The 11657-nt window shown below is 37.0% G+C and overlaps 1 protein-coding gene across 1 annotated transcript; it reads right to left on the bottom strand.

Annotated features, from left to right (window-relative positions):
- Window positions 1–2652: 2652 nt before the first annotated feature.
- On the bottom strand, window positions 2653–5950 carry AN3 (SSXT family protein). The gene is made up of 4 exons (XM_008220072.2): window positions 5474–5950; window positions 3915–3991; window positions 3441–3525; window positions 2653–3311 (listed from the first exon to the last, which is right to left on the bottom strand). Exons 1-4 carry the CDS (start codon window positions 5552–5554, stop codon window positions 2907–2909), a joined length of 648 nt encoding a protein of 215 aa, XP_008218294.1. The 5' UTR covers window positions 5555–5950; the 3' UTR covers window positions 2653–2906.
- Window positions 5951–11657: the final 5707 nt, after the last annotated feature.

The following is an 11657-nucleotide window of genomic DNA, read 5'->3' as shown; positions in this document are numbered from 1 at the left end:
CAATTCCTAATTTTATGTGGACCTCACTTACTTTTGAATTGCTTGATGTGAAGTAAACACAAAATCCTTCATATGCAAAATTCAATTCCTAATAAGAATTCCAATTTCTGATTAGTAAACACGCCATGAGTCTCTTTCTTCCTGCTTACTCTCTTAAGTTCAGTGTCGATACTTGACAGTAATAAACCACTTTCAACGGTGTCGTACCTTTTAAAGTTTCGCCCTATAATTACCAGATCCAACCCATTCAGAGGCCCATTCATAAGTAAAAGCCCGTAGCATGAATTCCAAGCACAAGGAAGAAGTATGGGCCTGAAGGTCCAACAATGAAGGCCTTTCATTCTTTTTCTTTTAATACAAATGAGATTGGTGGAGGAGGATTGGTACTATAAGGGCACCTCAGACTTTTCATACATCATTTGCGTTTTAATTCTAAATCAGAAGAACCTCCAAAAATAAATTATATACATTCAAATGCCGCCATTCTTTATAATATAAATTAAGCTAGTCATAGTCAATAACTCGGATCTTTGAAGTTTGACCTGGGAAGACAAGATTAAGTTGCATGCATCACTTAACCCAGAAAAAAAAATTAATTAATTAAAGAAACAAAACAAAAGGAGATGGAATGAGGTTAATTAGCAAAAGGAATTGACAAATTTGAAAATAAAATTAAAATAATCATATATGAGTCCATGTCCTTATCGTTCTAGAAAAATATTTGTAATTAATTGGCCATGGAGGCATTTGCCTGCACGCTACATATGGACCACCTTGACCAGTTCGTTCGTTCGTTGCTACTAGGTGATCAAGCAATCTTATTTTAAACAAACGGTAACACAAGTTTTGTTTTGTTTTTTTCATTTTGGTACAATGATTGTTTGCTAACTAGAGATAAAGTCAAAGATAGACGTGCATGATTCTGCTCCCCAGGACTAGAAGGAGTTGTGCCGTGGTGGTGGTGGTGGTGGTGACAAGACAAGGACTGCAAATTAGGGTTTGACCAAGATTGGCACGTGATGATATACTTTTGTGTGGAAAAAACACCAATCAATCTCTGCATTATTATCCAAAGGAACGTATATATCTTTTTCTCTTTTAATTTACTGATACTGATATCATCATATGACAGAAAGAGAAAAGAGAAAGTTAAAAATAATTTGAAGCTGGCTCTGGACTTGTTCGTCATAGTTTTAATATAATTTGACAGAAAGTAAAATAATTAGAAACATCAGTTTCCTTTTATAGGTAATGTTGGGTTGGGGTATTATTTCTATACATTAGAAATCAGTATATCAATTATAGTATTGGGAGATTTTGGAAAAACACAAAGGAGAGAGAAATGTCGATGTGATGTAAAGCTGTAACTTTCAAATGTGACTTGATTAGATATTTTAAGCAGCCATTTTAGAACATAATTGAATATGTACGCCATCAGTGTTTATAGTCTACTGCACAAGGTCTTTGCAGCAACCTTTTTTCTAGTCCATGCCTTAGTTTTCCACATTTGTCTATATGTCCCTAGCTCCTTTCCTGGTTGCTTCCATTCATTCAAGAACCTCCACATATTTCAAGGGATTTAAAGGTTGAATTGACCCACATGCAATTCATTAACGGTATTTTTGCCCATATATATGTAAGGAGGCCCAAGTAGATACATATCCAAAAGCTCTCTCTCTCTCTCCCCCATTTCTCTGTAGTCGAAAAATGGAACAACATAGAAATCACCATAGTCATCACGAACCTCAACCTGATCAAAGCAAAAAACCAACAAAAGCTAAAGCACCCATGATTAAGTATATCTCCAGCCCTATGATGGTTCAAGCCAGCAATGCTTCTGAGTTCAGAGCAATTGTTCAGCAACTCACAGGCCAAGATTCCAATATTGCAGTTTTTGATGATCAACAAGGCACTCATGATGAACAAGCGAGCTGGGTTTCTTCTTCTAACCATGAAGCTTCAAAAGCAGATAGGGTGATGAGGTTTTCAGAAGGCCCTCCTCTCCCTGTAGCTGTTCTTGATCAGCTTAGTGATGAAAATAACTTATGGGAAGCAGTTGCAGAAAGCTTGTCTACTTTCCAACCTCCTTGTGTTTATGTATGAGAGTTTTCTCTGTTTTTTATTTTCTCTTGGAGATCAGCTTATGTGATTGTGATGTTTCACTACTCACTAGCATTTTTGCACATAACCTTATATATTCTTTCCTTCCATATCAGTGAAGAATGAACCAAACTTAATGTATTTCTTGCTAGCAAGCAGCCGCACTCGAATGATCATTCAAAATTAAGGCATTCAGAAGATATATATTATGTACTAAAATCACGAATATCACTTGCTGAATTGTATCTTTTTATTTTGGTTGTATTTCCTTTCGATAGAATTTATAATATTTAGGTTTGAACTGAATGAATGAAAATCGTTCTGCATCCAATCTCCACTGTCATTAGATGTTCTTAGAGAATTAGTCACAAGTTCTGGTTTCTTCTTTTCGCTACAAGGTTTGAACCGGCCCCAGTTAATCCCATGGAGACTGAGCGGAACAAGTCATGTAAAACAGTATATAAGGCCTTTTACTATGTCAACTTCAGTTCACCAGAAGTCGATTTTTGTTTATAACCCCACCCCCTCCCCCCGCCGAATTGAGCACAAAAATTTGAAGTAACATAAAAGGGAAACCGCCTTAAGAAGATGGCCTACAAATTTACATGATATACTACCATAACTGCATTGTCTCACTAAAAAAAACCATAGTTCAAGGTTTGAGGGTAAACACTCAAAGATAAACACAAGCCCTTTAAGCAGCAAGTCGTCTGTTTTTTTCCTCTCTTCTGCGCCTAATTGGATATTCCTCACCTAATTCTCTAAGTTCAGATGCTAACAGACCAGTATGTCTGTCATTTTACCTCTTAATTCCCATCATCAGCAGATTTCAGGTAAAGAGTCTCGCCACCATCTCCGCCATGGGCTCCAGAGCTCCCAACACCCCCCATATCTTGCTTACTCCCACTGGCCATCCTCCTATGCAGGCCTTCTCCAGGGGAGCTGCGTCCATAATCAGCAAACCCTCCAGCCCCAAATTGACCACTGCCTCCAGCATTATTTGCCTCACTCTGGAGCATGTGAAGTCCTGTGCTTCCTCCTGCACTCATGGCAAGTTGGCTGTGCAGGGCTTGTTGTTGCAGAGCTGAAAATGGCTGCTGGGAGTACAACATAGAAGAGCGTGCAGCCATGAGCGATTGTGGTGTCATCTGTTGAGCTGCTTGTTGCTGCATGTAATGTGCTCCTGGTTGCATAATGCCAGTGGAAGGGTACTACAGAGAATTTCGAACACAATCAGGGAATCTACAATATTTGCAACACTGATTTACGCAGTTGAACTACGTGACAGAATCAGTCAGAACCCTTCAAGTTATAAAACTTTTTGGAAATGAGGTTTGTACCTGAGGATGCATGGTAGGAGGTTGGGGTTGAGAATCAGCAATGGCAGCCAGGTACATCAGATTTCTCTGTAGCTTTGCTTGGTTCCTAAAACAATTTCAAAAGAATTACTGAAATGTCTAGTGCTTTAAACAAATAAATTTTCAATTTATAGCCATTAAACTTCCAAAACAATGTTTAAGTGTACTGAGCTGAATGCAGAGCTTCCAAAACTAAAATAAGCACGTCATAAGATTGAATGGACGTGCAAAATCCAGGCTAAAAGGAATGGACAAACTTATATGAGACCTGTATCATGCTAAAAGACAATGGTGCACCAGGTGGACCATGAGTTGCAACCATGCAGTATCAATTAGAAAGCTAGTTAAAAAATAAACAAAAATAGCCTAACAGATATACGTTGCTTATAAATAGAAATCTGTGAAAAAAAAAAAGATGTCCAAAGCAGAGCAGTCAATGAAGAACTAAATGCTCACTCTGCGCATTCACTCAATTTCCCTGTATTCTGGCTCTCAACGATCTTCAGAATCAATGACTTGTTCTCGTCCAAGTACTGCAGTAAAATTTAATGAAATCAGGAACAATTAATCTAAACCATATGACACTGGGATAACTACAAGCTAATACAGAAGATAATTACAGTAAAATGAAATTACGGGTGCACCAGCACTGAAGCCAATTATCTGACCACATGTTTCCCAGCAATAAACCAATTTGTACAAATCAGACATCAAATAGTTTGAGATTGGAAAATGATGAATCTGAAAGCAATGAAGCCGAACAGACTTAAGCCGCAGAATCAAAGCCGTGGTGTTTACATTCATAATAGTGACAACAGCGCTACTCGACTAGAAAACATCCTTTATGTTTATGTGATGGATTCAAAAAGCCAGAATCAATTTTGACAGTCAAGCACAGGATTGATCACAGAATGAGGACATGAGTTATGTTAGAACCCTTTAAAGGAACAAAACCCTGTAGGATTCGCTGTTTTGGTGCCAAGAAAGACAAGAACATGCCAAAAGAGCACTTTAAACAGATTTCCTTGAATTTTTTAAACCAATCCATAGTTTCCATTCCAGTTCTGCAAACATCTAGATTCTCCACATACACCTACAAGTTTGTCCTTTACTATTTGATTATCCCTGTATTCATTTTTTCTCAGTTTCAATGCCCCTCTGAGACTTATTTGGTATTTTGTGAAGGATTTTTCAGTTGAACTTGAAATCTAAACTAGATCAGCTCAACTTATGCCTTACAAAATTAATGGAATAAAAAGACTACCAAAACTGATGCACATAATATAGAAAGCTAAATACCTTGTGGTTCATAATCCTATCCTAGGTATGCCATCAAGATTTTTTTCAAGAAGCCGACCCTCAAGTGAAAGTAAAAAAATTAGTTCACTAGTCACAGCTTGTCAAAATAAATGAAAGCACCATTCTTTAAGTTAGTGTGCACTGCTGCAAGCAGAAAGCCCCTAGATAAACTCATGATATCTGAGAAACGCACCAAAATGCATGATGATGTGGGTTATCACTATTTACGTCAGATAGAAGACGTTAGCATATAAAAAAAACCCACACAAAAAGAAAAAGGAGTAAATCAAGATATCCCACATAACAGAAACCATTTATCAATTCTCAACACCCATTTGAACTTCACCAAAGAAAAGCAGATGTTGGAAAGCGCTTGAGAAACTATTTAGAAAAGCAGAAGAAACAGCAATACGGAGACAAAAATACAGAGAGCCAAGAAAACAGCTTCAGCTAATAATCAAGCATGGATACATAAAAGTACATACAAACCAAAAAAAAAAAAGAATAATACCAAAAATCAATACTTTAGAGAAAAAGGGATAAGTTTTTATAAAATTAAAGAAAAAAAAACAGAAAACACAGAGAAGAGAAAAGAAATAGAAGGGGAAATGAAAGGAAGTGACAGGAGAAACCAAACCAAATGGAAGTGCAGAAGCAAGCAGAGAAACGATACAGGAAAAAGAGCCCAGCAAAAAGGCAGAGAAGAAGAAGAGGACCTGTTGAATGTGATCTGTAGTGACGTTGTTGGGATAATAGGCTGCCATCATGGGCTGCATCTGCATCAGGTGCTGCTGCATCTCTCACTCTCTTTTATATATATGTATCTCTGCTACTCTCTTCACACACACAGAAAGACACTTTCTTTCTTTCTCTCTCTAACTTTCTCACTCCTAGAGTCTAAACAGAGTTTTTTACAGAGTTGAGAGACCACACTCACTGCAAAGGGGTGCAAATAGAGAGACAGAGTTTGATGGATGCCTATGCCTTTGTTCCTTTTTTTTCTTTTTTTCTATGCTCTCTGTTTTCACTTTCTCTCTGTTCTCCCCTTACATACAATGACACCCCCACCGCGCAGAGATATAGGCTCAGTGAGACAGTGAGAGCTAGTGGAGTTGGATTGTATATGAAAAAGAGAGCCTTTTTTGGGGTTTTGCTTGGTTTTGGCTTTCTGGGTCTCTCTCTCTCTCTCTCTCTCTAATAAATAAGAAATGGAGGGGTGAACGTGAGCCGCTCTAAAAACCACAAAATTAAGAAATAAATCAAACATGAAGATTATGTTAATATCATCATATTCACATTCATTCATATATATAATCATAGATTCTTACCACTGTTCATGACAATGTCTGTTGGGTCATAACTTGGGTCCAAACTCTTTCGGACTCCGTTATTAATGTGATGACGTCTTGGCTTTGTCAAGAGATTCCAAGAAAGCTCCTTCGCTTCTTCACCAACGCGCTCTTCTCCAGATGCCAGGCACGTGAAGTGACTTGCTTGCTCCCAAACTTTGTCTGCAACTCTGCAAATGCAACCATTCTTGGGGTTATTTATTAGCTGCATATTAATCTGGAGTGAGGTGCTTAGCCAAAAAAAGAAAAAATTACTTAATGGAGTGTCAGTGAGGTTTATGGTTTAGCCTTCAATTGGGTTTGGCTTTTTGGCCTGGAATCTGGTTGGATACTTGTGGAATAAACCTCTTGTATAATCAAGTACAAATAATACTGATTAGCTTCTTCGGCAGGATTTCATGGCGTTAGGTTAGGAGCATTCTGAACAATTAATGATTTATATGCGAACTTATAAATCTAGATCCAAAATTAAAGGACGAATCATGCTTGAATTGGTTGTATTATTTTTATTATCACCCTAAAATTGTATCTTGCAAACTTCAAGTAAATTGGTAATAGAATCCCGCCTGTTAATCACCACCCAAGTCCTATTTACTCCCATTCCATCCATTGGATTGGAACAAGTTACTGCATTCACTGAGCATGGAATTTCTGTAGGTGCTTTTCATTTAAGCAATAAATGCATTGCTAATGCCACAGCGGTCCTGACAGCACTATCAACTGCACAATAATTGATCTGTAGATGTTTGCTGAACTTACTTGGCCAGTTATTTTCAGTACCTCTGAGACTCAGGAAGATATTTTATTGCATTGATCTTATCAGTTAGCAATTTGAATATCTGAGACTCAACTAAAGTAAGTAGAAGTTCCTACATTCTTGCTCACTTACATATTAACATGTGTGTAGATATTTTTTCTTTTGGTATTTTTGATGAATTATTTGCTCATATGTGCCGAACAATGATTTGCAAAAATGAAAGAAGCACTGTCCATATATATTGTGTGATTCATATATTTCAATGATCTTTTTTCTTTGTGGTCATTATATCCTGGAAATTGAACTGAACTGTAGCTAGGGTAGGGACCCAAGAGTTCACATGCCCCTTTACTGGTGTCCTCCACTCCATTTTCAATTGTCCTCATTTAGTCCCCTCAGCTCAGTACATTAGCAAGGTTAAAGCAACCTCCAAAGTTATCCTCTAGCTCTAGCTCTAGACAATCTCCAATAAGCATCTTAACTGTCTAAAAGGGTGAGCTGCCAGCTTCTTTTTGTGGTTGTGAGTCAGAAAACTCACTGAACCATCACCCACGCCTTCCCTCTAAACAGTAACTGCATGCCCTGCTTTCTCCTGCTTGGTTGGGTTGAAGCATCTTTACCATTAACCACATTTTCTCTCTCTCTTTTTTCTTCTCAGAAAATTATATTTGCTGGTTTGCACAAACCAATCTGCCACTTTACAGAAGATTTCATGTAAAATAAAAAGTTGGGCATGACAGAAAACTCATAAGAAATTATTGTACATCATTTTCTGACTATTCAAGAGGGATCATCCCAGTATCCCACATGGTGTTGGAAATGTGGAAAGAAATGAAACATATTATTGGGTCGATAAATAGTGAAGTCAAATCATTCATGAGAGAGAGAGAGGTTGGTGGTGCTCCCAACTCTCCAAACATGATGGGTGGTTGGGGTGTCTCAATTGATTTCTATTCTCAAATTCCAATCCTGTCTTTTCCTTTAGGCTTTAGCTTTTCCTTTCATGCTTTTGCCACCTTTGTATATAGGGCCCGGGGATTGTCCCTCACCTCCTCTGCCAAACCCATTTACCTCCACGCGCTTCCTCAGCTTAACTAGCTACCAATGCAACAAATATGCATGTCAAGTTGTCAAACACTGTCTTGACCTAAAAAAAAAAAGGTTGGCAAACACTGTACCACTCTGTACTGCCCTAAACTATATGTCCCTTCTCTCTGATCTTCATCCCGTGACTCTGAGCTGTGCTAGGCGATTTCTAATAGTTGATACAACATGAAACTCAAATTTAACATACATATTTAGACATCTGACTGACTTTAGTAATATTGTTGAATAGAAATCTGCTTCTTTATTATGACTAAAGAAGACTCAAACAGAAATTAGTTTGACATTACTGTACTGTGAAAATAATCACTGTCACAAATTTATTGTAAAAAAATCAGTTGTGAGATAAAGAAGTTTGGTATTTGGTAAATTTTTTGTTAAAAGTGTTGTTGATACTGATTCTTGTATAATCAGAAAATAATTATCATATAATCATTAAACTTAGCGGCCTCTTTGAACTAATTCATTCATAATCAAAAAATAAAAGTACATAATTAGCTATTTTTCCTTTTAACTTTCTCTTACAGTAATTTTTAATAATAAGTAATTTTCTTATAATTTACTAAAAAAAGACATGAACTTTTAAAAAAAAATTAAAAAAATTACTTATCATCCTAAATAAACAATATCAAACGGATAGTTAGGAGGACTAGCCTTGGACTTGACATAGGTGGAATTGACTGGGCTGGCAATGGCATCACGATGTTTCAATTCATGTAGCGACATGAGACTTCACAGTTCAAACTTCACACCATGTATAAAATATATAAAATATAATGTACTGATATATATACTTTGACTTTGTACTTTTATTTCTGAGGGATTCCAGTTGGCCTTTCTGGTGATAAATATTATTGTGCATCTGTCAGGATCCAAAAAGTATGTTCCCCTGGATAGTAGCCACGTGACTGTGTCTCTCATCCTATTATAATTATATTGCTACTGATTATATTTTTATCACTTAAGTAATCACCAATGACGTGTGATAGAATTACAGCACGATTATAAATTTATACAACTTACAAAGCAGAGCATCATTAGCCTATCACTTGAGTTGAACTCTTATTTTATTTTTTTTGTTTTCTAAAAACAAGAAAATCTGGTCTGACAAATGACAATAAAATATAAAGTTTGATTGATTAATTTATAAAAACACAGTATTTAAGAATAAGATTCGTGCACAATTTGAAAATGGGTTTTGAGTAAGAGAGAGACCAGGTTCAAAAACATCATCCATCGGTTTGAGAGTATCTGCACTTTTCTTTAAGAGTATCAAATTCTTCAAAGACTGCCTTTTCCTATGCTCTCTCTCTCTCTCTCTCTCTCGCTGGTTTAGTAGTGTAAGTACTGTGGCTATTACAGTAACAGTACTGTAATTGATTCTTTTATATCAAACCCGAAGGCTGCCATTGCCCACTTTCATGATCAGGCATTCTTTTCTTTAGTTATTGAAGGGAAGCATCAAGTTTTCCTTTTCATTTAAATCCCTGTTTTCTTTCCTGTGATTCTCTCTCTGATATAGAGAAGCATTCAAGCCTCAAAGTTGACTTCCTATGCTTCGTTCAAGGCAACCTGCTTGAAGATAGATATATGATGGATGCTGCAACTAAAGACTAGTGCCATATTCATATTTGCCACCCAAACAATTCATATAATTAATTTGATTTTAACAAATGCATATATAAGGTTGGTTCTGTATTATTTTATAAACAGCTAGATATGCAGTCATTCTCAATCATGCAAGCATTCACTAGTAGGCTAGTAGCTATATGGCCTGAGTGGCTGGGATTCTGAGAAATAATCCATTAATCTGCAGAGTCAGAGTGGCACATAAATAATCCGTTGTTGAATATCTAGTGTACAATAATGAAGGCAAGGCAAGGCACCAACTATTTATTTAGAGCATTGTGGTTGTGGGGATGGGATAATGGGATTGTGGGATTGTGGGATTGTGGGATTGTGGGAGTCGAAGCACATTGAAGAGGGTGCCAAATTATATGACTAGGTTTTTACAGTCAAAACGACAGCTAAGCTGCTGAGCTGCAGCTGGTAAGGAAGGCCAGTTGATCTGATATTATAGAGTGTGGAGGGACTGTGTGGAGGAGGAGGAGGGTGTTTTAACATGACATGCACACTTCCACATGTCTGTATTGTTTTGGCTTGAAATGTCACACCACATTCCCTTTTTCGCCCAACAATTGTTATGGCTCTCTTCATAAAAACCTTATATATCGCAGTGGTATCACTATTTTGTTATTCTCAATTAATTATATTTTGTCATATGTACTTAAGTATTATTTTACATGACAGAATGCAATTAGTTTGAGATAATGAAACAGTGCTGTCTTTTCCTCCCTCTCCCTCCCTCTGTCTACGCTTAGGACCCTAGGACCCTCCCTAAGACCCCATTGGACCCTTGGCTTACAAAATTTGTAATTATATGGTACTTGGGTCTTTCCCATCTGCTGCACTAACCATGTGACTGTCAACAGATACATGTCCCACATGTTTGACACTCTGCTTTTGGTAGGACACACACAACACACACTTACTTTTATTACGCATAAAAATAAAAATAATGTTTTCACACACAGAGAGTGAGAGAGAGAGAGGACTTGTACAAACTCTTTCTCACATTTGTGTGTACCACTGCAAATTAATTAGCTTTCAAGTTTCATGCCTCCCGTCCCAAAAATCAAAACAACAAACGAAGAGAGAGAGAGAGGGAATCTCCTGCTACCTGCACCAATGAGTCAATGGCTGGCGACCAAGTAGAGAACTACAGGTAGTAGTAGATATGGAAATTGGCAGGGCAACCAGGCTCCTTTATTTGGTATCAGATATGAAAAGCAAAAAAAAAGTGAGATTGTCCATGGCCTTTGGAGCATCATCTCATTGGATACCCTCTAAAGCCAAACTGAACTATGAATTGGGACTGCCAAAAAGTTAATTAGGAAGAAAATCGTTGCATTTAAAATGACTTTTAGATTAATTCAAGCTAACTATTTATTTAATAAGAAATGCTGCTCCAATAAATATGAAGGTGCCAAGATATTCACATGAAGAAAATTACAAAAATTCGAGAAAGACCAGTGAGAAAACAGAGTCGTTGTTTTCATAAAAATTTAAAAAAATTATTTTATTAGATGATGAAAGTCAGCATACCAAATCAATGGGATCCACAAAAAATTTCTTTCTTTTTTTGGGTCAGAAAATTCCACAAAATTGGCCATGCCACATATCACTGAAACACCAAAATTTGTATTATTTATTTTATATAATATAATGTTGGCAATAACGATTTTCATTAGAGGGCGATCCCCTGGGCTATCTCAGGGCCAACCGCATCCAATGCCCAAGGCCCAAGGCCCAAGGCCCAAAGCAACCCTTGCATGACAAATTGCATTCTGTGGGTCAAGTCAAGCTTATCAATTAATTAACCAATGGAAGATTGCACCACAAAATTAAAATAAAATAAAATAAGAAAAAAAGAAAAAGAAAAAGCAATGGTTTATTCAGGCACTGGACTACTCCATGGAACTAAACCTCTCTTAAACTCGTAATTAACTTAAAATCACATTTAACAAAGTCGGTTGCTTGGATTGGGTGAGTTGAGTAGCTTTCATTTCGGCTTGTAATTTTACTGGCCGAGTGACTGGTTTGTGGTGCAGGAAAATATTTTGTGACAAG

The sequence above is a fragment of the Prunus mume genome, linkage group LG1 (assembly GCF_029339155.1).
Source record: "Prunus mume cultivar Tortuosa linkage group LG1, ASM2933915v1, whole genome shotgun sequence".
In the NCBI taxonomy this organism is placed as follows: domain Eukaryota; kingdom Viridiplantae; phylum Streptophyta; class Magnoliopsida; order Rosales; family Rosaceae; genus Prunus; species Prunus mume.
This window is presented reverse-complemented; position numbering and strand designations above follow the sequence as displayed.